The 27,337-nt window shown below is 43.1% G+C and overlaps 4 protein-coding genes across 4 annotated transcripts; 2 read left to right on the plus strand and 2 right to left on the minus strand.

Moving 5' to 3' along the window:
* Positions 1 to 294: 294 nt before the first annotated feature.
* Positions 295 to 829, minus strand: F5891DRAFT_1189771 (uncharacterized protein; the record flags this gene model as incomplete). The annotated part of the gene is made up of 3 exons (XM_041367214.1): positions 295 to 564; positions 696 to 758; positions 806 to 829. The coding sequence occupies 3 exons, from the start codon at positions 827 to 829 to the stop codon at positions 295 to 297; spliced, it is 357 nt and encodes a 118-aa protein (XP_041224911.1).
* A 4,351-nt stretch (positions 830 to 5,180) lies between these two features.
* On the plus strand, positions 5,181 to 5,921 carry F5891DRAFT_1189772 (uncharacterized protein; the record flags this gene model as incomplete). The annotated part of the gene is made up of 2 exons (XM_041367215.1): positions 5,181 to 5,532; positions 5,617 to 5,921. The coding sequence occupies 2 exons, from the start codon at positions 5,181 to 5,183 to the stop codon at positions 5,919 to 5,921; spliced, it is 657 nt and encodes a 218-aa protein (XP_041224912.1).
* A 4,778-nt stretch (positions 5,922 to 10,699) lies between these two features.
* Positions 10,700 to 10,905, plus strand: F5891DRAFT_1189773 (uncharacterized protein; the record flags this gene model as incomplete). The annotated part of the gene is made up of 2 exons (XM_041367216.1): positions 10,700 to 10,724; positions 10,781 to 10,905. The coding sequence occupies 2 exons, from the start codon at positions 10,700 to 10,702 to the stop codon at positions 10,903 to 10,905; spliced, it is 150 nt and encodes a 49-aa protein (XP_041224913.1).
* A 15,178-nt stretch (positions 10,906 to 26,083) lies between these two features.
* F5891DRAFT_1189777 (uncharacterized protein) lies at positions 26,084 to 26,978 on the minus strand (the record flags this gene model as incomplete). Its single annotated transcript, XM_041367217.1, has 4 exons — positions 26,084 to 26,328; positions 26,366 to 26,466; positions 26,516 to 26,643; positions 26,691 to 26,978. The coding sequence occupies 4 exons, from the start codon at positions 26,976 to 26,978 to the stop codon at positions 26,084 to 26,086; spliced, it is 762 nt and encodes a 253-aa protein (XP_041224914.1).
* Between the last annotated feature and the right edge of the window lie 359 nt (positions 26,979 to 27,337).

The following is a 27,337-nucleotide window of genomic DNA, read 5'->3' on the forward strand; positions in this document are numbered from 1 at the left end:
GGTCAGAATACATGCAAGTCTTTGGCCTTGCTTGAAATCAATTGTTCTATGATTTTGAAGTGCTCCACATAAAGGTGTGTCTGAAAACAACGTCATGAAGGAGTGGTGGCGTGCAATCTATCATAATGCATACCTTGACAAAGCGTGCCCAAACATCATATTTTCTATCTGTGATACTCACTCTATGCTCATGACTCTACGTAAAGCCCAACATACACTTGATTTTAATAATGCTGCAGTATGCTTTTTTTAGCTATAAAAACACATGAGGACATTGCTGGTGACTGAAAGGGTTTAATAGAAACATACCACTTGCCATTTGGTCTTGCAAACTAGACCACTCTTTCCTGCACCTCTCTGATGTGGGAATTTGAATTTGAGATTGGCAGATGCCTGATTAAAGGCAGGCATCTTGAAGCCTCCATCTCCAGATGAAGGTATGGCAAGCAGCAGGAAGTCCAGAAAGGCACCTTCCTCCGCTTTTGTCCACATTGCAGGAGGCTTGCGGGTTGCGCTAGAGGCAGCATCAGAAAACCTAGATTTTTCCTGATTTATCTGAGATGTCTGATGAATCTGATATCAGATCAAAATCTGATTTCAGACAACTGCTCTGATATCAGACACTAAAAAGATAAATCAGCACCATCAGCACCATCAGCATACAGTCAGACAGACCTATCAGTTTAATCAGATACTTTAGACATCAGGTAAACAGGCAGATCAGTAATTTTAGGTACAACAGAGGTCAGAATCACAGGCTATATGGGCTATCAGCATGGTCAGACAAATCAGACATCAGATTCACAGACATATCAGCTTCATCAGACATCAGACAGTCAGATCATTGAGTAATATCAGATGTAACAGTTTGTCAGATCTACCAAGATCATTAGAATTAGATTTGCCTGCCACTTTTCAACTACAGTTTTGTATTCATTGCTTAATGAAAGTTATTGAGAATCAACTGCCCTGTGTTCTCCTGAAATGACCCAAAATCAAAAATAACATGGTGATATAGTTGAAAGTGGCATTTTCAATATTTTGCCTCTATTGTGAGTAGGTTCTGAACTGTAATGTCACATTGCACATGACTAGAAAATATAGTATTGTAATTGTTACAGAGATACAAATGAGTAATTTGGTCCAATTGTACTTTTTTAAGTGACTGTGTCAGACATCTCAGATTACTAGGTCATTTGTATGTAGCATAGTATACTATATTTTACTTTAAATGTCAACAAATGGACAGGACAAAACTAGTGATAGACTTGTCTCAAATAATCTCACAAAGTTTGTTAGATAGCTAAGGATTATAGAGTAATAGTTGAGGAAGTGAAACAAAAAATATTTCTAAGTCAGTGGAGTGTGGTATATATATAAATTATAGTTGTATATATGAAAGGTCTTATGGCCAAGTGGTTAATGAGGCTTGAAGTTGTGTGTAATAGTCACATGATCTAACCTACACTTCAAAAGATATGAGTTCAATTCCTGTTATATGCAGTAATTATTTTCTTTAGTTTTCACCAAACTGTCTGAAATGTCTGATACCAGAAGTGGACCTCTCTGATATCAGACAATGTCTAATGTCTGATGGTGCTGAATGTCCTGCTATCAGGCCCTGCAGATAAATCAGGAAAAATCTAGGTTTTCTGATGAGTGACCAATACCACATTGACAGTGCCTCGAGAACATGGTGAATGTGACGAGATAGCACTAGACTTATCAGACATATCAACAATGGTATGTATCTAGATGGTGATGGTGATGGATGTAGCAGGTGATCCTGCTTATGTGCTGCCATCATGTGCAATTTGAACTGTGAATTTTGAACCTAGAATTTGTCGTCCAAATGGCACCTTACATTTTCCTACCCATCTAAAGCTCACTTTACCCTTGTTTAATCTAGCTACTTGTCAGTAATGTCCTGGCCCTGCACTTGCCCATAGAATGCAGAAAAACACCCAGGTTTGCCTGACCTGCCAGGACGCCAGCGATGATCACAGGCCCAGATAGCAGGCCACAAGGACAACAGAATTCTCCAGGAAACCCGCAAGACTCAAGAACAGGTTGCACTCGAAGGGCTACAATGGCTTGCAGCCATGCAGGCAGGTATGGAGGAGGCAGAAGAACAAAGTCTTACAGCCTATAGTGTTATATTGATATATCAAAATAGGACTATAAGCCTAAAATAAGGATATATCTGTTGTTGTAATCATCCTCCATCCAGATTGATATCCTCAGGGTGAATCATATTTTCCTATTTTTGTCACCTCCTTGGGCCTCCCTATTATCTCCACACTCCGCATTTTTAGCCTACTGTGGGAATCACCCCACAACACCCAAAACATCAACCATTTTTGGGAATCTCCACAATATCAATTATTCCCACCCCCTTCCCACCTCACTGCAGCCTCACCACCACACCACAATAGCCCCCTCTTTATATATAAGTAGTAGTTTAGCATATATGTATATAATATAATATAATATAATATAATATAATAGACCGCTTTTTTGTCTATTTGTGTGCCTACTGCTTCTCCAGGGCTCTTTTAATATACATAGGATGGGGTACAGAACACTTTGGCATTTTTGCCCCTTTGGTAGGTAAGTGTTCCCGGGTACTCAGGACATGTTTATGAGCATATATGAAGAGATCCACATCTTTATTTGACCCCCTGAAGCGTCCTACATCAATAAATATAGCATATATATGAAAAAACACAAAATATGTTCCCAATTGATTATTTCTAGATGGATGTACTTGAAAAAATGATCCCCAGCATATATTCAATAGTAGGACCAATGCATCAGGAGCTCAGGACCATAGGAAAAGATCTTGTTGTGTAATGTATCTCCTCTCTCCTGGTGGTTTACCCCCTGTGAAATTTGTTTCTGTAGGACTGGATCTCAATTGAGGTAGGTGGTCCATCTCTATATATATTTGGAGTAGATTTATCATATAGCCAGCCCAGGACACACATAGGCCCCTTCTACAGGAACAAAAACATGATGTCTGAAAACCTGGTCATGCAGTATCCTAGCCACCCCTGATGATGTGATTTGGGTATGAGCAGGTACGACCTTGATCATTTTGGTAAACCGGTCCACTATCACTAACACAGCATTATATCCTGCTGATGCAGGAAGGGGGCCGATAAGGTCAATTGAAATGTGTTCCCAAGGTTCGGAGGGAATTTCATTTGGATGAAGAGGGACAGCTGGCTTAAGAGTCCGAGATTTGGTATATTGACAACTTTGACATCCTGCAATATACTTTCGTATGTCCGTCAGGATTCGTGGCCACCAATAGTTTCGTGTGATGAGTTCATGTGTTCTGTACTGTCCCGGATGTCCTACAGTGCATGAATCATGGTGCTCGTGAATGATATCTTCCCAGAGCTTATGATCAATGGGGATGTAGACTCTTCCCTTCCACAGAATAAGGTCTTTTTCATCCATCCAATTTGCTTCATTAGATAGGAGCATCTTATCAACTACTCAATCTCGATTACCGCGTCTCTGGCGTGCGCGCGCAAGAAAATTGTTGTCTTCAGTGACTAGTTCGATTGGGCGGAAGAATTCAGGCTTTAATATGGTAACATCCTCATTGTCATTTTCCCCGGTCTCATGGTCTGCTCATCTCGACAGAAAATCAGCTTTAAGATTGGACTTCCCGGGTTTATGGTGTAGTGAAAAGTGATAGTTTGCTAGTTCTGTCACCCACCGGGCTTGACGACGGTTAAGTTTTTGCAGTTTTCGAAAGTATTCCAGGTTCTGATGATCTGTCCAGACCTCAAAGTCCTGAACCGCTCCCATAAGGTGATGTCGCCATTCTGCCAAGGCAGTCATGATAGCAAGTAGTTCATGGTCATAGATCTCATAATTATGTTCTGTCTCAGATAGTGTCTTCGACAAGAATGCAATAGGCTTCCAGGTGCCAGATTGACATTGTGACAAAACGGCACCTATCGCTCGACCAGAACTATCGGCTTCAACACGGTATGAGTCGTCATCAGTAGGGATGGTGAGCACAGGTGCAGATGAAACTCATTGTTTAATTTCTCGAAATGCGCCTTCCTGCTCTTCTCCCCAAGACCATTCCATCTTTCCTGTCAAGCTCGTAAGAGGTTTCACCAAATCTCTGTACCCTTGAATGAAGCGGCAATAAAAATTTACAAACCCCAGGAAAGCTTGTAGCTCTCGTTTTGTCACTGGGGTCGGCCAATCCAAAACACCCTTTACTTTTACTGGGTCCATTTTGATTTGACCTTCTGAGATAATGAGACCTAAATATTCAGTCTCAGTCACCTCAAATTCGCACTTCTCGGGTTTCAGGTACAACTTGTGCTGACGGAGAACTTTGAGTACTCGACGGGTGATTTGACGATGTTCTTCTTGGGATTTGGTAAAGATCATGATGTCGTCAAGATTAATCATCACTTTTACACATATGTCATTTTGCCTGTCATTTAGTCAATCCTTCATGGATCTGTCTAAACTTTTAGAGCTATCATCAGGGACATATTGAGAGTTATCCCAACTCTCTGATCACTTATCACAGGTTTCATCACCATGTAGACTTCTGATCAGTAGAAATACCCCCTTGTCATACATTTTCCACTTCGGTCACAGGATACGGCAATGTTTGTTCTAGCTTGCTCGTTTGGTATTTGTCTTCACAGAATCGGTTTTCCTCCTTTTCTCCTAACATCGTGCTTGTCAATTCTTTCAGGTATCTTTGGTGTCAGATATGTATTAATACTCGCTAAATTGTCAATTCTTTCAGTATTCAGGTCTTTATAGTTGTTGTCTGAGTTGTGCCTCGATTCTGAGACGTCTGACAAAAGCACGACATTTATAATCGGCCTGCAACTCATCTCATCGAACACCCTTACGCATCTCATCTAGTCCTTCGAACTCGTCAACACATCCACATAACTTGTTTGAAACTATTATCCACATTTTTTCGGCTTAAATGCCACAATACACACTACCCCTATAATGAACCACCATTGTCTGACCCTGCCAATTCCTCTAAGGCCTTTAAGGTCTTGAAGCCGGCTGACTTTGATGGCTCGAAAGATGCATTTGTGGCATGGTTTCGTCATGTCCTCATGTATTTTGAAAGTCAGGATACTATCATGCTGACACAGAAACAAAAAATCATCTTCACCATGTCCTATATGAAGACTGGCTATGCTGGAGAATGGGCAGCCCTGACCTATGACCGTGAGAAGGCCAAATCAGCTTCTCATCGTTGGGATTGGGATACGTTCATCAAGGATCTCAAAGTGGTGTTTTCTCCCATCAATGAAATTTGTGATGCGCAAGAACATCTAGCTACATTCACTCAAGGGAAGATGCCCATCGAGGAATTCCTAACTCGTTGGATGCAGATTCTCGTCATGGCTGAGTATTCAAACGTAAAAGCCAATACTACTACTGTGGACCATCTTATTAACATCCTTCGTACCAATGCTCATATCAACATCATTGATTCGGTTGATGAAGAACCGGAGATGTATGGTTGCTGAGATCTTGAGAAGTGGACGCAACGAGTTCTAGTTAAAGGTCGGATTCTTGAACGACGCCATGCTCGACAGAATGTAGGGGCTAATCGTAAGACCCCCAACCCAACCTACTATCCTTCTTATAAACCCTCAACATCGCAATCTAACCCTACCTCACCAACCTCTACGGATCGAGCGGATGGCAGTGGAGTGACTTATGGAGGTCATGGACAACCCATGGACCTGAGCCGTCAACATGCTCATGAAGGCAATCTCTGCTATCGTTGTGGCCAAGCTGGTCATATCGCATGGAACTGCAAGAATCATGTTCAAGCTATTTGTCAGATGCTTAATGGTCTTGACGAAGAGGAAAAGAAGGGAGTTGTTGAGAGTTTGGGTTTTTAAAGCGGTCGGAAGGTAGCACGCCCTTACCAACCAAACATTCATATTCGTCATCACCATTATCCTGTACACCGTCACATACGGACAATTCGAATCGATTTTCAGGACTTAGTATTGATGAAACAGATGAAGCGCAGGATGAGCTAAGGGCTGGAGGTGAAACTCCTAACCCTATGCTCTTGTCTAAGGGAAACAGAAGCCAAGGTTTGAAAGTTTGGAAGATGCTTCAAGAGCAAAAGGTGTTCAAATCACCTGCACCTGAGGTAACGGACACGAACCCTCTGCCTTGGGTTGCGATCAATAATCTTTCGAACTTGAGAACTGAGGTGTGTGGAAGTGGTAGATCCACGGGTGAAAATGCGGTGCTCCAGCAATTAAATCAGTTAACCATTGAAGAAGCGGCAACAGCTGTTCAAGAGTTGCACGGACCAAAACGGTACATTCATGGAATGGGACAATCATTATTTTTACCTGCTTCACTGACAACTATTGATGACCGTCATTGCATTACTACCCATGCACTCTTGGATAGTGGTTGTACAGGCTTGTCTATCGACGCTGGTTTTGTTTGGGCACACGGACTCAATACACATAAGATTGCATGACCTGTCCCTGTTTATAATGCAGATGGATCCCTAAATAATGGGGGTTCTATTACTGATTATGTTGTATTGCAATTGGCAGTTGGGAACCATGTTGAACGAATCACTTTCGGGGTAACTAACCTTGGAAGTGGAGACTTGTTCCTCGGGTTAGAATGGCTGAAGCATCATAACCCATCTGTCAATTGGCAAGAAGGGACTATTCAGTTTGACTGTTGTCCAAAAGAATGTGGTTATCTGATATCACAGTATGAACCTGAGGATGCGGGAGAATTGATAGGTTGTTTGCATGAAGAAGTTGAGTCCGAACCAGAACTCAAACTTGAAGATGGGGAAAGGATCTTTGCATTTGATTATGAGGAGTATGTGAAAGCTGGTGCAGATCATATTTGAGCACACACTACGACCTCACAGCAATTGGCTGAAGAAGCGTCTAAGACTAAGGTTCAAAAATCATTCAAGGAAATGGTACCTCAGCAATATCATGATTTCGCAGAGATTTTCAAAAAAGAGTCATTCAATGAACTCCCTCCGTGGAAACCTTGGGATCATGCTATTGAATTAGTCCCAGGAGAACATGCAATTGACTGTAAGGTATATAATTTGAGCCCAGAAGAACAACGAGAGCTCGACTCTTTCCTTGAAGAAAATCTTTGGTCTGGACAAATTCGAAACTCAAAGTCACCATTTGCCTCCATGTTCTTTTTTGTTAAAAAGAAGGATGGAGCTCTTCGGCCAGTGCAAGACTATTGAAAACTGAATGCAATAACGGTTAAAAATCATTATCCTTTACCTCTTATTCAAGAACTCATCCAAAAGCTCAAAGGGGCAAAATATTTTACCAAACTCGATATTCGATGGGGATACAATAATATGCGTGTCAAGGAAGGTGACGAATGGAAAGCAGCCTTCTGCACTAATCAAGGGCTGTTTGAACCACTTGTCATGTTCTTTGGATTAACCAATTCACCGGCCACATTTCAAACCATGATGAACGATATCTTTTGGGATTTAATTAACGAAGGAAAGGTCATCATTATCATTTTGTCACACAAAGTTACAATTATACATGAAGATTTCATTGAAAATATGTAAAATAGATTATAAACTACCCAAGAAACCTATACTACATACTGCCATGAGGGTAGAAGGTGAATGGAAGGGATGTAATGTAAAATGAGTTGATCAAGCATAAAAGTCTAACAACTACTCAACTAACCATTTTCGATGTTTTGGGCATTTGAAGTTTCCCACACTCAATTTCTTATCTATTCCACTCCCTCAGCACTCAATCCTTCTTAGATTGTTCTATACATGTAGGTATGTGATACTGAATGTATTTAAAATGTCCTCCAAGTTTCTGATTATTCAAATTTGATGTTTTAAAGGTATGGGGCCTATGTGTGTCCTGGGCTGGCTATATGATAAATCTACTCCAAATATATATAGAGATGGACCACCTACCTCAATTGAGATCCAGTCCTACAGAAACAAATTTCACAGGGGGTAAACCACCAGGAGAGAGGAGATACATTACACAACAAGATCTTTTCCTATGGTCCTGAGCTCCTGATGCATTGGTCCTACTATTGAATATATGCTGGGGATCATTTTTTCAAGTACATCCATCTAGAAATAATCAATTGGGAACATATTTTGTGTTTTTTCATATATATGCTATATTTATTGATGTAGGACGCTTCAGGGGGTCAAATAAAGATGTGGATCTCTTCATATATGCTCATAAACATGTCCTGAGTACCCGGGAACACTTACCTACCAAAGGGGCAAAAATGCCAAAGTGTTCTGTACCCCATCCTATGTATATTAAAAGAGCCCTGGAGAAGCAGTAGGCACACAAATAAACAAAAAAGCGGTCTATTATATTATATTATATTATATTATATTATATACATATATGCTAAACTACTACTTATATATAAAGAGGGGGCTATTGTGGTGTGGTGGTGAGGCTGCAGTGAGGTGGGAAGGGGGTGGGAATAATTGATATTGTGGAGATTCCCAAAAATGGTTGATGTTTTGGGTGTTGTGGGGTGATTCCCACAGTAGGCTAAAAATGCGGAGTGTGGAGATAATAGGGAGGCCCAAGGAGGTGACAAAAATAGGAAAATATGATTCACCCTGAGGACATCAATCTGGATGGAGGATGATTACAACAACAGATGTATCTCTATTTCAGGCCCATAGCCCAAAGTGATACATCCAACCCCCATCATCAGGTGAGTCTTAAAACCAAAGGTGGCGGAGTCATCCTCCAGTTAATGGTAATAGCATTAGTAAGGGTCTTGCAGAACCTTGCCAATGACATCTTATTTGCAAAGGAGGCTCACATGCTTTGCTTGAATGAGTTTTTGGGTGTAAACATCAAGAGCATCACGCATTATCTGAGTGAAGTTAATGTTAGTCCCATAACTGCTACTAGTTTATTTCAGGAACCTTACCATTATGTAATAGAAATTCTATGAAGCAGAAGAACAGGTGCAAGGGTGCTCTAACCAGCACCTGTGCAACCTTAGTAAGACCAAATATCAGTTACCAATAAAGGAGCCTTTGAATATCTAATACCTCTCCCCTGGGTGGACTTCGAAGTTTCTGGCTAGCTCATACTGAAGCTCTGAATACCCCTTCACATGCTCCAGGGCAACCTGTTAAAGATTCATAAATAACACTGCACATTATGTGGTATGCTAAGGTACTATGGTCCAATGACCCTTGTGTAAACCAAATCAAACTCGAGTGAAGTTTGTCAAAAGCTCAAAAGATAAAAATATTATTTGTATGTTGCACAAAATCGAAGTTTTGGTGTTCTGTCCTTAGATGTCTATTTCCACATATCTACCTCATTCTTGAATTTCATTGGGAATGAAGGCGGTCAAGACACGTCAAAAATACAAAACCTCCCCAAGAAACAAAGGCAAGTCTAATTCAGGATATTCTCCAGGTACGCATACACCGGATCCTCTGCATAACTATCAACCAGAATTAGCAATCAACAGAGTTAAAACAGCCATAATTACCTGAGATTTACTGCATGATCTAGGAACAATCCTAGTGTAGCAGGTAAAGATGGGGTAACGTCAGACACCCAAAAGCTTTGTTTCATCTGAAAACACTCTGCTGAGGAGAGTCCACACTACAGGAGCAATCCTTTGGCCAAGTAAATTAGTGTATATGCCAAGGACACAATGTTGTCTCGCCGACTGTAGCCTGCCAGCCTACAAAACATTGTGATACACAAGTAAACTCACATATATGGGAGTGAACATTGATGCTCATGTATGGCAATGTGCTGTGGGTGCACTCACCTGATTTCAGTCTGTGTTTCCTAGTCGGGTCGTGGTAGAGCTTCACATGACCAAAATCCACCAAATAAGGCTGCAACTCCCCATTAATCAGGAGCAGGATATTTTCAGGTTTGACATCATGGTGGACAACACCTCAGTCATGGATATGTCATAGAAATTTTACCTACTTCAGTCAGCCAGTAGGACTGCCAAGACAATATGCACACTCACAAGGGCTTTCCCCAATACATAGACATTGTCATATCCCATATATTCACGCTTCTCTTCCAGACTTCGGACCCTGAGATCTGGTCCAGTCCGATGCATAGATCCGCTTCTGATCCAATATCCGATAAGCTTCCTATTTCATTTCCTGTTCATTTAATATTAAACACAGCCTATTCGGTATTTCCTCTTCCCAGTGTTTCAGTTATACTTATTACCAGTATGATTACTGATCCGTTAACCTATGCTTCATGTCCGACTCGCATTTGATAACCTTTGCACATGTTTCGTAATAGCCTCTGACCTTTGCTTACTTATTGTTTTGTTATCCTCTTAGTATATAAGCTCGTGTATATGTCCTGTAGTATCTCAGTTCAAATATCATCTTAGTTTGTTCTCTTTCTGTCCTCTGGACTTGAGCCTTCAACTCATGTCAACCTCCAAGACTACAGATCGATTCTGATAGTCTATGTTTCCAACTCTATTTCGGATAGTCTATACTCTGTTCATTTCTAGTCTGGATCCATCCAGATTAGTCTTATACGCGTTTCCGATATCCAGAAGTCATCTGGTAACAGGGCTAGTGATTGCACTTGAAGTAACAGATGCTGTTGTGGAGGCCATTGGTGCTGAGAGAACGGGTTTCTAAATGAGCCCCTGGGGCATACTCAATGGTACGTTCCACATCATTCAATACTAGTGATCTTTATTTAGCTGATTTGTGGTGCAGGTATGGGCATGGCAGACCCCAAACCCCAGTTCTCCTACGTAGTTGAGAAGCTGTGCAAATACAAACTTGCATACATCCATGTCATGGAGCCGATGCCTGCTGAAGTCACAATAGAGCAGGAATAGTCCTGTAAGTAATATACCTCAGAATATATGTTACCTTAGTGTATACACCCAATATCAAGCTTAATCTTTATTTCAGTCTATCTTATGGTGTGACTTGACTGGTGACAGTTCATTGAGTTCTTGACCAAGAAGGATTTTAGGTCGCGCCAAGCATCTCAGAGATCACAGGCAGATGCTTGGCGCTGTATATCTTGAGAAGAGATTTGTCGGCAAGCCCTTTCTTGATGAGCGCAAGCTTCCATCCTAGATTGAACTGGTGTAGAGTGTGGTCAGTTGTAACACACATGCTGCATCTACCTGACTCACTGCATGATGTGGTCTCTGTCACCAGCAAAGCACTCATGAAGAAATACAGCAACTTCTGGGGTGGGATGGTAGCTAAGATCTTTTTGGGAGAAGTGAGTCACACTAGCGAGCCAGAAATCTTGAACAAGGTTAAGGAGATCACGAAGATGCATGACATCATGAAAGACCATATTTCCGAGCTACTCTGGCACCATGTTCACAAAACCCATGTCTGAGGAGCTTTTCAACATATAGTGTCAATGCATCCTATGTACGTGTTTGATTTAATTTATGTGGCTCTATTGACATGGCATGGTGTGCAGGCTACCTTACTCTTTAGAAGGAAGGGGTCTATTGTCGAGATGTCAGCTCTGTAAATCTGATGTGGTTTTGGAAAGATGGCAAGTGGATAGGTGTTTTAAATAACTATGATCTACCTTCATTGGCGTATGACCCAGGTCTTCAGGGTAATGAGCGCACAGGCACAGCGCTGTTCATAGCCCTCGATGCATCCAACTCCCTACCAATTTGTGGAAACTCTCGAAATTGGTGGTTGCATTTTGAGAGGCAGTTGGAAAAGAGGCAGGTCCTAAAGGGAACCAGACAAAAGCTTTGAGAGAGAGTTATGGGATGTCATTGTCTCCACAGTAGTCGAGAATCATGTATGGTGCTAAATTACTAATGAATCTACCAGGTCATTTGATCAGATCTGTCAATGCACATCGATGGTGAATACTCACAGGCTGGTATTCACATCCAAAAATTATTGTAACAACATCAAGGGACCCAAATTCCAAATTGTTGCAGTTCGCCAAAGTCTGTCATGCAAATATTCGTCGCCTGTTCCTATTGAAACCTTGCAAAGGAAATCGGCTCATTTTTCCCAACTTGCATTAGATCAACCGAGGAAACTATGTTCACGGGTGTTCCTGGTATGCAAAACTAGAGTCAATTCCATATGTGCGCTGATCATCGCCCTACTGCGGCATGATGTAGGCTCATATGAGTGGAATGGGAGGAAGTGCAACAGATACTGACTTGCGCAGACATCATGTTTTTGTAAAAGTAGTTTGGGATGTCCAGTCCAACTGATGGAGTTGGGCCATGCTTTGAGATGACACATGAGTGCCATCTTGTTGACTTTATTGGTAGCCAGCTCAACACTTGAATTTGTAGCATATGAAATACAGAAAGGCACTATAGAACAGACAGAGGCAGGGCAGCCAGAAGGTTGGGTATCATATAAGTGCCTACAGAGACATCAGGAAATGACCAGGTCTGGGGAGCTCTAGAATGCACAATCCAAAATCATGGATATCTTCAGGAACAGTTCGTTGGCAACAACAGAGAGTAGGGCTGGGTGACAATCTCGCTGGATGCTAGCAGCCGTTATGTACACTACCTCGTCTTGGGGCTTTTTGGTTCCAAGTTTCCACAACAAGCCCTAGAATAAATACAAATTCTGCCTCTTGGTTGAACTTCAAATTGTCATTGACATTTCTGTCTACAGAACTGGCCATAAATTCACGCCTGTGCAAACTTCAGATATTTACAGATGAGGCATAGTAACTAAATCACCCTTAAATGTGGGCTACTATCAATGTATGTAGCTACAGTAGATAAGCCTGTGCCCTGCTTCCAGTTCAGTGGAATCTTAGAAGCAACCAGTGAACTCTGATACTTCAATACAAATCAGAAAATTGATGAGTAGACTGACTGAGTAAAGTAGTATTTGCCTTGGGGTTACAGAGTCTTATATCAATTGTTGGTTTCCCTGATCTACATTGTTGTTTCAGGACATTAATTCGATTATGTCAACTTAGCTTCTCGAATCCAGATGCTTCCAGTCATACCTATCCTCTCATAAAGGTCAGAAGGATCACCGTGGTGGTTAAAGTGATGACCAAGAGTATGTGATAAAATGCCAGGGAGAACACTAACTAAGCTGATCATCATCAGCATGACATACTGCCACCAGTGCTTCACATCACAGATGAACAGCCTTATAGAAGTGGTCTTTATTGTTGTTTCATTCAAAGTGTGCAAAGAGGTCGCCAGTAAGATTGTCTAGTGAGCAACTGGGATTATGTCAAACAGCATGTCCGGTGGGAGCACCCACTGTATGACACAGACTGGCACATTCTTGCAAGTGATGCAAAGTGTGTTCATCTGTCGCCACCATCATGCTTGGTTAAGGTTAGTCTTTGTTTGAACAATTACAAGGGTGATAGTTCAAATTGCTCTCAAGAGTCCGAAATACCTGCACTATGCAAATTGAATGTTGCTTTGACTACAGTCATCATCAACCCTTTTGAATATCTACCATGGCATCAGTTGGAGCTTGAGTCTCATGGTGTCGTGTTTGGTTGGCAATGCAGAAAAGGAGCTTGGACAAAGTCAAGCGTCTTGTAGGGAAAGCTGGGTTGTTGGTTAATGCCACGTCTCGGTAAGCACATGACAACAATGTCAACTACTAATAGTTATTGACAGTCCGGACCTGAAGGTTCACCGTCTGTGATCGAAGCAGAAGATACAGATCTTACAAATCATTAAATACATGTAAGCCTTGAACACTTATCTGATGAGGGTTCTTCTTTCGATGACCCCAACTAATCTCTCCTGCACAGGCATATGCCAAGCAACAGCAGGTCAAGGCTATCCATAGATGCAACAGAACGGAGGATTTCAGACCTCTGACTGGTGTGACAGTTATAAGGCTACAAGGTGCTGCAATTATCGCACCACAGCCTTATTGTTTACCTCCTCACACCCATTTTCACACTCTGACCTACCATTTCTACATCATCTGTCGCATGAAATTACTTTGTTTGTCCATTAGCCTCGGAGCTGCAAAATGAACACATGTTATGCCAAAGGTTGGGCGTGATATCTGTTTGTTGCGAGCATTGCAAAACCACATTGTGTGGTGTAAGCCTCCATGAGGCTCCCACTGCCGAGTGTGATCCCCAGTTGATGTCCAGAGCAAGATGTGTCTCAGTGGTCGTATGTAGACTTCAAGCTTTGAAGACTGAATCATAACCTGCTATAATGTTATTCAGGAATAATCATGTCATGTGCATGGAGACTTAGTCAGGCGAGTGGTGTTTCCAAAATGGTCAACTATTTGACCCCTTGCAATGACCTTGAAGCTGCCATCCATCTCCATCTCATTTTGCAGCACTTGATACTGATATATGATAGCATCTATAACATTCCGTTAACCTATGGTTTGATTTTTGGTATAGAATATCTCATTAGATAATTTGGAACATGTTTTTCAAAGTCCGGTACACTAGTCATTATGAGGGACACCATCTGTTAAGATGGGATTGAAGTGGGCCGCTTTAGAGGCTACTGAGAGACCAGAAGAAATCAGACTAGAGTTCAGAGTAAATTGCCGATCTATTGAATGGTGTAGTGGAGTTGTACAGTACCAATAAGACACCACATAGAAGACATAGAAATGTGTACTGTAGAGGTGAATAATCATATAACTAACACCATCTAACCAACTTTTCAACTCAGACCTAAGTCTTCCCTTCAACTTGACACCAACCAGCCACCAATGTGTTCCCACATATCTGACTTCTTCCGGACACTGGATCCCTTCTTGGGCCAGTATTGGATAAAAACCTTTTGCGACCAGGGCACTTTTGGTACTCCAGTGTTGATGTATATGCACTGTTGATATATTTAACTCCATTTCAGGTTATGTCACTTGTGTGGAAGACTCCAACAGCGGAGGATGTAGTAATCAAAACTGAATGTGGCACCTTACACTCATTTAACAAGAAGGCAGCGTATAAAACCCTTGTGGGTCCTGGTATTCCAAAATGTTATGATATATGCAGCTTTCGTGGCCACAGGATTGTCATATTATCTCGTAGGATCAGATTCGAAGGACTTCGGCCTCAGCTTGTACACTGTGCCCCTTTCCCAAGTACTGTCCCTTGTTTCAAAGTACTAACGATAACATGTCCGAAGGTCCGGATGGGTCTTGTAGATATATCCAGCCCTTGATATCCATCCATGAGTCTCATGTGCTTAAGGATTCTATCAATGATCAAAGCTTACTCCCTGAGATACCAATGTTTCCTATGCCTAGCATACCTCCGGAGGCAATTGTGGAAGCCAGCAAGGCTACAATGAGAAAGATAAGTATCGGTTTCGATTGCTGAAACATGGCATATATCCGAGTCGTCATGATGAGACTTGCATAATATTTCAGTCAAGTCAGCACCAGTAAGATATCGCAATAAGCTTACCAGCCAATATAGCATTGACGACGATAGGTGTCTATGTTTGGAAGGAGTAAAAAAAATTGTCTGGAAAATCTCAATTATTAATGTGCATTAGGGCACTAGATGCATCAAATGAACTCACAGCTGTTGTAGTCATTACATGGAAGAAACTAGGTGACTGAGAATGTCACTCACCCTTATAGGTGAAGAATGCTTACTAGATCGGTATTCAATATTGGAACATTTCCTTCATGCTGTCAGTCAAAAAGAAAGAGCATATCACATAGGTGACTTCTGGTCATAAATACCTACATACGAACACAGGACAAGATGCCAGATATGTCAGGGGGAAGTTGACTCCGTGGAATACATCCTAGTGCACTATAATGACCCAGTGAAAAGGACAATATGGGACCTGGCCAAAAACACTTGGCCAACCAAATACAGACCTTGGCCAATGCCCCCTACATAGGTTTGATCCTTGGTTGTGGAACCATCTCTCTCCCATGAAGAACACAAGCCACTCAAATCACAGGTTATCTTCGCCCTCTAGTGTATAGAAGCAATGTGGACACGAGTTTAGAAGGCACCAGTTGGATGTATCATGCTTCAGCTCTGCTTTGATGATACAGTCAACAGAATATAAGATCTCAAGTTAAATGTCAAACACATCCAAAAATTGTGTTGAAATATGGTCAGTATGGAATCTATGAAAAGCAACATGTAATTGATGCAGACAATATTGTTACATTGAATGTCGTACATCGTGCAGGTGACACAAGGCTTTGCATTGAGCTTGAATGCTAAAACCGAGGGCAGATTGTCGATACACTGCAAGCGTGCAGAGGGAAATAGTAATGGTTGGGTGAAGGGGAGAACAGCCCAGGAATCCATGGTATATAAGCCTTTTATTTGGGAACTTGTGGAAGCTTTGAGGCCGCAGAGAAGCACATCTTTGACCTGCATATTGTGAATTATTGAATATGAATCTTGTAAAGTGAAAAAAAAACTTACTGAATACATCAATGAGCTCAATATCCTCAAGGGATACATTGATACATTGTTAGCATCATTACACATCAGTTCATCTTCACTTGAAAGGTATGCCATGCCATTGCCACAATTTTGGGTGCAATATTCTGAGTAAGCATGGACAAGACAGTGTAGAGACTCACACGTCTCAATGCTGAATATGTGACCCTTTACCCACATAATCCCCTAAATGTTCCAGCTCTTATCCATAGGATCAGTCTTGCATGCACTTGCACACACGCCTTACTTGCACTCGCGCCTCACACGCTTCATGCACATGTTCATGCACCTCACCCTAAGTCTTCGTGCTCCTGTACATCTGTCCATCCTACATCCTCGCTGATTTACTGGTGTGTTATTCTTATCAATCTCATTGAATTGACGTATCCTTGGTCCGATTTCTGCACTTACATACAGAACACCTATCTTAGGCTTTAGAATATATTTAGTGTTGATATAGTTACTCGGTTCAGTACCACGCTCAGATGTGCCACACAGCATAATTCTCAGGCACAATTCCTCTTCATAAAAGGAGGGAGGGTTCTTGAGGACTAGTTTTTACTTTTCCCCCTATCTCAGTATACTGCAAAGTGTATAGTCCACCTAAGTGCCATCATGTATAGTAGATAGCACAGCAACAATGAGTGCACTTGAGAAATGGTGCTGGTGGTGGTGCCCTTGAGAGATGGTGACATTGAGAGACAGTGTTGGTGGTGGCGCCCTTGAGAGATGGTGCTGATGGTGCTGGCATTCTGGTGGTATTGGCATTGAGAAATGGAAATGGTGCTGGTGGTGGCGCCCTTGAGATGATGCTGATATCCAGGATGGTGGTGTGTGGCTCAATGGACAGTGCCACATAGTAGTGATGTGAGGGGTGTGGAAGGCATTGTCAATGCCTACGGTGGGGGGGTAGAAGATGGTGATGGTGGTGATGAAGGGCAAGGGGTGTGGGAGTAATGCCTCCCTCCATTTAGGAAGGTTAGGTGCATGGCGGGGTGCGTCAGGATGTCGGTTAGTATAGGTGGTGGACAGTGCCAAGTTGCTTATCTGTACAGTGTACACCAAATAGTAGAAGTCCTAGAATACATGGAACAGTATATAATGCTGGTGTTGAGTATTATTGCAATGAAGCCTAAGAATAGTAACTTTGGCATGTATTAAACCATTATAATAACACACCAGTGGTTTTGGAGTTTTGCACTATGCAGAGCCTACTGCCTCATGATACAGAATGTGGCACATGGCAGTGTCTTCCGTAGATGGTAACTGGTCTGAGTGTAACTTGATGTTCCATAGGACAGGAGACAGGTTTGAGATCTTTGAGGTTGAAGCATCAAACAATAGAGTCAATATAGGACAGCTGGGACAGGGAAATGGTGTGGTGGTCATGGTTCCTCGTCACTTCAATTCCTAGGAGCCAGTGCAACTCTCCAAGGTCAATGATTTCGATGTGAGTGCGGATTCACTGTTTAAGCTCATTGATAAGGGTCATGGAAGAGGCAGCAATAGTGCAGTCATCAACATGCACAACTATAATAATGTGCTCACCAGACTTGAGCCTTTTGAAAAATACTGCCTGGTCAATCTTGCACTGTGTGAAACCCATCTTCTCCACAAGGATCTCTACTAACTTCTGATACCAGCTGGCATCTTCCACTCTGCTTGAGGCCATATAGAGTCTTGCACAGACGACAAACATGATAAGGGAATTCAGGTGAGGCAAAACCCAGTGGCTGTTGCATGTGGATGATTTCATCTCTGGTTAACTCACTGTTTAGGTAAGCACCTTTGATGTCAATCTGGTGTATCTCTAAGTCCAGTCGTGCGGCTAGGGCCAGGACTGTTCTGATGGACTCCAACTTCACAACTGGGGTGTACATGTCGAAATAGTCGACTCCAGGGACTTGAGAGAATCCTTGTGCAATGAGACAGGCCTTGTGCCGGACAATGTTGCCAGTGGCATCCTTCTTGGCTCTGAAGACCCACTTGGACCCTACTATATTGGCACCTGCAGGAGGGTCAACTAGCTCCCAGGTCCCAGCTGTTGCAAGTGTGGTGAGTTCTTCTCTGATACCTCCTTCCCACAGTGACCAATCTGGGCATTGTTTGGCTTCTGCAAGGCTGGCTGGTTCTCGTGCCTCAGCTTTGGCGGTAAACTCAACAAGTGCTAGGGAAAGTTCAGCGACATCATTGTCTTTCTCAAGAATCTCTATCAACTGCTCTGCCCATTCCTTTGCTGGCAAAATTTGCTCCTTCTTTGGCGATTGCTTCGGGTAATTGGACGCCCTTAGGAATAGGTCCGTTTGCGTTGACTATATCGAGGATGCACTGGCTGGGTTTTCTGACGTGTTGTAGGACTGGAAGTCCTTGTAGCCTTGTAGAGGCTATTTTGCAGTATCTCTTAGCATCCTATTATTACTACACCAAGCGCAGCTTTCCCGCGACCCGCGTGCATCGGCCGCTACTTTCCCGCGACGGCCGCAGCATTCCCCTGCGCACGCACAGCCGCACTTTCTCGCACTTCATTGGCCGACATTTCGCACCATCTGTCCATGTCCAACCCAACGGTACGTTATTCTATGATTATATTTACATATCAGGCCATTTCCACATCGCACCACCTTTATTTCATCATAGACCCTTATTTACATATAGCTTTACATACCCTATTCGGTAGCGCGTCAGCTCGGTTCTGCATGACAGCGCTTAGCGCAATACTTAAACACTAGTAGTATATATCCTTCAGTAGCTTGGTTTTCTGGACGTTCCAGTAGCAACTCCCTTTAGCCTACAGTTGGTAGCTATTGGCAATCCATATCCATTTACCATCCACATCACGTCCGTTACTGTTCCGCTTTATGTCTAATTCTATTGTCTATCATCTCTATTACCATCCGAACCATCTGCGCTGCAGCCGCTTCACACACGCTTTGCATTGGCTGCTAAACAGCACCTTCGGCGCTCATTTCTTGACCTTTGCTGCACTAGCTTCCCCTTTAGGGTCGAACACACTTGTTCCGCAAGTATAGCAGACTAGGTGTTGGACGACCTACAACATAAAGATATCAGTTTGGAGCCTATAGCACCACACCGAGTTGTAAACCTACAGTGTTTTGCAGTTATTTCAAGTATTGGTGAGTTCGAGTAGACAGGAATTCCAGATGGAGGGGTGGTCTTTGGGGTTTGAGTAGCTGTGCTGGTAGGGAGGGTTGAGCAGTCAGTATCATCGCATTCGGTGCAGTGTCTTTTTCTTCCTCCCCCTCATGAAATACTGGCTCAATATCAGATTGATCCTGTTATGACTTGGATAGGTCGAGCCTTCCGATGCTGAATGGCAGATCTCTAAGCGGTCACACGAAGATGGAAGGACGGTGTTCTGGCCTTGGATGGAGCCCAAGGGATCCTCCGACAAGCTTGGTAAGCATGGCAGCTCATCAAGCTGTAGGGCTAATGGATATATGGCTAAGGTAGCGTCGGCTTGCCTTAGAAGTGCGGTCAAGACAAGAGGGACAGGGGTCACTCTGAAAGGATGAACAAGTACTGGGATTGTACTAGTTTCTAGGGAATACCAAGTAGATCAAAGTAAAGAATACAATGATATCTGTCTAAGTTATATAGCCGTATGCTATAAGGTTCGGTAGGAGCCTGTATCATGAATCTATCTGAGTCAGAGATAAGATGAGGTGAGGCAAGCCTTGCTTGTCTGATAAGAGCATGAGGCGCCTCTTCTATGTCAAGATATGTACATGAGGCGCTCCAGCCTAAAGGTCCATCAACACATGGTGCAACATGTGTTAGTCTAGTTCTACATGAGGTGTACAGCCATCATGATGGGATCGGGAGGCCTTCTAGGCCATAGTGAAGTCATAGTGGTTCCGGACCGCTGTCAGTCAGGACTTAGGCTTAGGTCCGGCAATGTTATTGTAATAGATCCCAGTAGACATTCCTCATCGGTCATGGAATGTTTTGAGGGCCAGTATATCCTACATCCATTTCCGCTAGCATTGTCAACTCCAATTCAGTGACCTTCCTCAATGCGGCCACCTAGCTTGGTGCCAGCTTCAATACGCACCCATACTCTAGATCCCCAGGGGCGCACATTGCGCAAATCTGGTTTCTTCCCTGTGGCAGCCTCAAGGGGTGTAACACTGTCAAGAGCCTTGGTAGGTGTCCTGTTCTTCAACCATACAGCATGACACATGGCCTCTCCCCAGAGGACACGTGGCAAGCCACTCTCATGTAACATGGTGCACACCTTTTCCAGCAAAGTGCGATTTAAACGTTCAGCCACTCCATTGTGCTGCAGAGTGTCATGCGTGGTAAGTTTTTGTCCAGTGCCTGCTGACTTGAGGTGCTGAGTGAAGTCCTTTCCCAGATACTCGCCTCTGCAATCCGAATGCAAAACCTTTATGTGGGCATTGTTCTGGATCTTGCACCAGGACTCAAAATCCTTGTATGCGCCAAAATCTTCACTTTTCTGGCATAAAAGGTGCAGGTAAGTGAGCCTTGTTTTGTTGTCTGTGAAACTGATATAGTAACAACGTCCACTGATTGTGGGAACAGGTGCTGGTCCCCATAAGTCGGTGTGGACCTCCCCTGCGAAGTCCTTGGAGCACTTTCTCCTGCATGCTTTCACGATAGGTTTGCGTGTGGCCTTTGCATAAATGCAGGACTCACAGAAAGTTGGCTCACCAGAGGATAAGTCTACCTTGATACCTGTGACCATGCCTTTCTCTGCCAGGCACTGTGCCACAGCGGGTGAGATGTGTCCCATCTGTCAATGAAGCTCCATGACGGTGATTGTTTCCATTGCAGAATTTGCACTCTCTGCACTTGGTGGATGGACCACACAATATAGCCTGCGGTCAGATCTAGGGATCTGCCCTATGACATTCTCTGTCGGGTCATGAATGACGCAAGTTCCATCAGCGAAGGTTGTTGAGTAACCGAGTTCATCAAGGTGGCCAATTGATACCAGAGTGTAACCCACTTCGGGCGAGTAGAGTACTTTGGTTAGTCTAAGTTTCGTGGTATCCACACCATTCGGTACCTCAATAACTAATAATTCTCTGATACCAATTGAAGTGTTGCTTATTTGCAGCAGAAAAAGGTTTGGGTGGAATGTCAGAGAGAGTTTCAAACTGGTCACGGTAGGGTGATATGTGGCGGGTGGATCTGGAGTCATACAACTCGATGGATGGTACATCAACTGCGGTTTGGCTGACATATGCAGCTGTTTCATCATGGGCTTCGACACTGAACATCTCAGGAATAGCTTCTTCCGTGCCCCAGTCACTGTCTGGGCATGACAGGTCATCTCCGTCAACCTTGGAGAACCAATCTGTGTCACTATCGGCAAAAGTGTCACATTCGACAGTATCGTCGTCAGAGGACAATGTGAGGAGGTCAGGGATGTCATCATCTGACTCGTTGACAGTGTCAAGGGAGAATACTCCTTCATCTTCTGAGTCCACTTCTGCAACGGCATGAGCTGATCCTCTTGCGGCATAGTTACTGGCGGTGTGTTCTGCCAATTTGTCTGGGTGGGGGCATTGGAGCTTGAAGTGCTCACGAGACCCGCAGTTCCAGCATGGGGGACGCAGCCTTCCCTGCCTATTTGCATGGGATCCGCAGCCTCTGAAATGCCCACTGCCCCGTCCACGTGGGGATGCATCTACAGCAGCCATGGCTTCATTGCCACTATTTGACCTAGCATTTTCATTGTTGCAGGTGGATTGACCGTCTCAACTGTTCCGCCTTTCGGATTCCTCAATAATAAGAGAAATGAGGATGTCGGGGTCGATTGTTTTGGTGGTGCTGTAGAGTCGGGCAGTTGCGAGTTGCCCAGATGCAAAGATGGCGAGATGGTTTGGAAGTGATTGAATAATGGTAGAACAGTAATCTTTTTCCTCAATGTCGACACCAACTGCAGATAGTTCGTCTTGTTTTGCACGTAGTTCGTCCAGGAACTGATGCACATCACTTCCGACAGGACATTTCAATTCAAGGAACTTGGTACGAAGGTCTGTTTGTGCATATGCACCTTTTTCTGTGTACTCACGAATGATCTCAACCCACATGGTCGCAAATTGGCAAGGGTCCGAATGCAAAGAGCCGTGGAGTTGTGGATCCATTGTGTGAGTAGGTGTTTCACGACATTCTTTTGCCATTTTTCAGCAGTAACAGTTTCTGCAGCAGTTATGGGCAAAGCAGGACAGGGGCAAGAACCATCAAAATACATCCATAACTCTTTGGCCTTGACAGTGACTTGGAAACGCAATGAGAAAATGGCCTAGTTTGTACCCTTGATATCTTGTTTGGGTACGTTCAATGGGAGGGTGTCCGTTGTGACAGGAACAGCAGTGGACATTGTGAAAGGCAGCATTTAACAGGGTGAGACAGTTTCCTAAGGTTCTTCAAAGCTCAGGGCTCATAACCTATAAGATTTTGATAATTATGTTCACGCAGATCTGTAACACACAGATACTCTGCTCCAAGTAAGTAAGAGTGAATATAAGTATAAGTTAGGTATCTTACCTCAGATCGTGCACATGAAGGCAAATGTCTGAGGTAATGGCTCGAATATGAGGCAGCTAAATAGATGCAACACTCTTGTAAGTAGATAAGACTAAGAACAAAGAGCAAATGGCACTGGCCACAGCAGACAATGGATAGCAGGTACAATAGAAGAAAGATATCATAAGAGCAAACAATGTAAAGTAACAAGTCAACAAGAGAAACCAGAGCACACATTGTTCTGTCGTTGCTGGACACAGCGCACACTTGGCTACTTCCAATACATCCAGTATTTGTCCACTCATCCAAAATTTTCATTTTTACTGTGTCAAAATGTATAGTAAGAATGCCAACTTTATCATTGACATTTCAAAACAAATCTTTCATAGTGCAAAACTCCAAAACTGTCGGTGTGTAAGGCTTACTTATTGGGAAGGTCAGGTGTGCAATCCCCGATGTGTGAACAGGCTCAAATTTGAAAGTTTTGCTATAATGATCAAATTCATGGTTTTGTCCCTGACTAGTGTTGTTGGCAAAACTCGGCTGTTTTGCCAACTGGTTGTGCCAGACCAGTTGTGCCTGGTGATCAGCGAAACTCATGCAAACAGAGGGTGGCACAACTTGGCAAAACTTCAGATCATGGAGATATAACTTAGATATGATAACATTTACTTTGAATCTAATAAAACATAAAAACCAACATCCCTAGAGCAAGATGGTGCATAGTGGAGGATGCCTCCTTGCATCACTGATCAACGACAATTTTGAGCACCTGGAACAAGTTCCAAACAGCTCACATCGCTGCTACTGGAAATGCAGACATTGCGGAGACACTGACAACTCATCAGGAGCTCAAATCCAGGGTCGTGACAACCACCTACCAAACCATCTTATCAAGCACTGTACAAATGCAGTTGCTCTTCTGCGCCAAGCAGGACGTCAATTTATTATGGAAAAAACTGGCGCCCCCACTGATTCAAATGCTATTCTTACTTCACCAGCTGCTTCTGGAAGTTCAACTATTGCTGCCATTCCCATCAAGAAACGTAAAGCTTCAAACCTAGATGGATATATTGGATCGTCCATTAAGTAAGGAACAAAATAATCTAGCAAATGCAAAGTTGCTTTGGTGTGTCGTGTCATCCCTACTAGCTTTGAGCCTCGAATCTAATTGTTAAATCTTGAAACTAGCTTTTTCATTCACGCTAATATCCCCTTCCATGTTGGTGATGATGTATTTTTCCATGAGTTCATCAATGTAATCTGTCCCTTGTATCACATACCATCTCGTTATGTGTTATCTCATCATCTGCTTGATAGTGAAGCTGTCTGTGTCCAACAAGAGGAGATAAACTGACTCAAGGACTGAAAATGTCTTACCCTTCTCCTGGATGGATGGGAGGATCTACTATGGAGGAACCTGTATGGCTCACTTGCAGTTAAGGTCAATCACCCTCCTGTAGTTCTTGCACTCAAGAATATGATTGGGCAGAGAGGCACTGCCGAAAATCTAGTGGCTGTGTCTCAGAAGGCCATGAATCATATGGAAGTTGGGGATGGGAAAAAATTCATCGCTGTGACTACAGATAATCCAACAGTCATGCAGTCTTACCATCGCAAACTCCAGGAAGTACTCCCTTGGATTCTTGTAAGTCAATGTCATTGTGCTAAATTCCTAGTGAATACTGAAATGAACCTCAGCGGTTTGCATGCTTCCTGCTTAGTTTGAATACATTGATTGGAGATATCATGTCCTTCCCAGAAATGAAGATCGTCACTCAAACCACTCATGTTGTTACCTTTTTCAATTCATCACACTATTGGGGTGGACAGCTCAACAACGAAACTAAGAAACATAACATGAATCAGAAAATGAAGCAAAACTGCGAGTCACATTTTTATGCATTGATTCTCCAATGTTTAAGTGTGCTAGAGTATCGGTAAGTTGCCCTTCCATCAGAGAACTGATGAGTCCTTGATATGGTGGCCGTGAGAACTACAGTAGGATATCATTTTATTTAGGCTAAATATGAGTATGGATACCATGAGAAATTTGACTTATTGGTACATATCTATGTATGTCTAAAAATCAAGTTTCCTATGAGGAGTTCACGTCAAGGTTGTGATATTGCCCCATCACAGCCAGCAAGGCATAATAGCACAATCAGGTCTTACTTGTTGACTATTGTGTTTTTTTCTTATTTATGTGTCGAGTTATAAGATGATTTAAGGCTATATCATGGACAATGCCCTTAGCATCAGCCATCCAATCTAGATTTGTATGAGAGCTCCTGACAAGGTCACAACTTTGCACCATCATGACAAGCAAGGTACAGTAGTTAAATTAGGTCCCACTGATTCAGCAATGTCATATTTTCCCATTTATGTTGGTTTGATAAGTCTATATTACATGGTACAAATATTGGTTCAATTACAATGCTATCTAAAATCATGTACTAATGGCTTCCATTCACCATTAGTCTCTTGAGTTGCGGGGCATGCAAATAACACAACTCCTGGCAGCAGAGTGCCAACAAAGCAACTCTTCCTGTGTGCTTCAATGTCTGCAAATTCACATGAGTCTCAAAAAGGCACAAAACACGAGTCTGAGTGGAATCGAACTCAAGAGCTTCATGTATACTCATTCTTACTGTTAGATCTAACTATTAGACCATGAGTACCCTCATGATGATCATCAAGGAAGATTGGAGAACGGTTTCATGGGAACCCGCCTCTGATGACTGTGAGTTCCAATCTGGACTCTTCTGACGGCAATGATTGGCCAATAATGTTCATGACAAGAACAAAAATTCATCAGAGAACTACAGGTCAAGTAGCATGAATTTCATGGTATCAGATGTGTCGAGACAGGAGGTGACAAAATTTGGCGAAAGTACATAGGATAAGTGTGCTGGTTAGCTAAACAACTACTGACTCAGACATGCAAGGTTCAATTGTCACAGATATTGACCAACCAGACACAGGCGTGTGATGGCCCTTCTGGCCATGGGAAGAGGGGACAATTTTTGACTGCTCAGGCTCTGTATGTAATGGTGTAATCACAGCTCTTGCATATGAACTTGTGTTCATTCAGCAGATTGTGGTTAGAGGCAACACGCTTCCATGAATGCACGCACTTGCAGTGCAAACACTGGTAGGGCAGGGTGTTCCCAAATGGGCAGTTGCTGTCGTGAAAATACGTGTATGTCGACACAGTCATCAAACCCATAGTCGTTGGGATTGGCATTACTCCTTGATGGTGTTCTATCAGGGTGGGATAACAGCGGCGAAAGGCGGTTGTGTTGTGTATGTGTATGATTGATGAGTGCATTGTGAGGCAGGGGCATGCCTGAAGGAGGTTGAGCATGACCTCTGGTACCTCAAACCCTTCAATGAGCACACAACAAACATAGATGATGACAATGGTATCGTTAGGCACACGTGAAACAGAACAGCGTCAAAAGCAAACACATGTTCCACCTCATACCTGTGAAAATATTATTCATTGAGGGTAAACGCCAACACAACTTACTCACTTCTTTACACAAGTTTGCAGAAGCTTGAATGAGTTTGGCTGCCGCACCATATGCCCACAAATCAATACCCAAAGAGTAGCCCCCCTAACATATTCCTCTATGCCACCGACAAAGAGGCCTGCAAAGAACTGCCATGAGTTAGTATAAATCATAGAAGATGAGGTCTCCAACTTACAACGTCGATGGCATATATGACAGGTTCACCTTGTATTGCGACTTTAGTCCTCCTCCTTCCCACAAACTCATCATCTTCAAACCCACCCCATATGTCGCCCCACTCAATCTCTGAATGAGTATAGATAAAAATCTCGATGTGTTCATACTCCTGGAGTTTCAGGCGGCCCATGAGAATTTCCATGGACTCGGCATGGTGCTCAGCTTTTTCATCTGTTTCGATGTTGAATATGATTTTGTGGAATTGTAAGGAATCCTTGGGCCTATATGGCTGTAGCTTATGTTGCATAATGGCCACAGGCAATCCAAGAGGGTCGAGGGAGGTGAGGACGAAGTGTAAGCACATATTACAGTGACCTATCTCCATATAATACGAGGGAACGGACGTGCATAATATCCCGTATGATACGGGCCAGCGGACCATGGGCCCATGATAAAAATATCCTCGACTATGATGGATGGGCTGGGAGGCAAATTATTCCCGATGGAGGCGGGTGGGCCCATGCAGGGAATATATAGAGTAGATGAGTGGGCCGATGTACATGAATATTAGGTAGACAGGTGGGCCGAGGTAGTTGGATATTATGCAGATGGGTGTATTAAGGTAGATGTGTATGAGAGAGATGGGTAGGTACTTGTTATCACATT

The sequence above is a fragment of the Suillus fuscotomentosus genome (assembly GCF_016647785.1).
Source record: "Suillus fuscotomentosus strain FC203 chromosome Unknown F5891scaffold_33, whole genome shotgun sequence".
Classification (NCBI taxonomy): Eukaryota; Fungi; Basidiomycota; class Agaricomycetes; order Boletales; family Suillaceae; genus Suillus; species Suillus fuscotomentosus.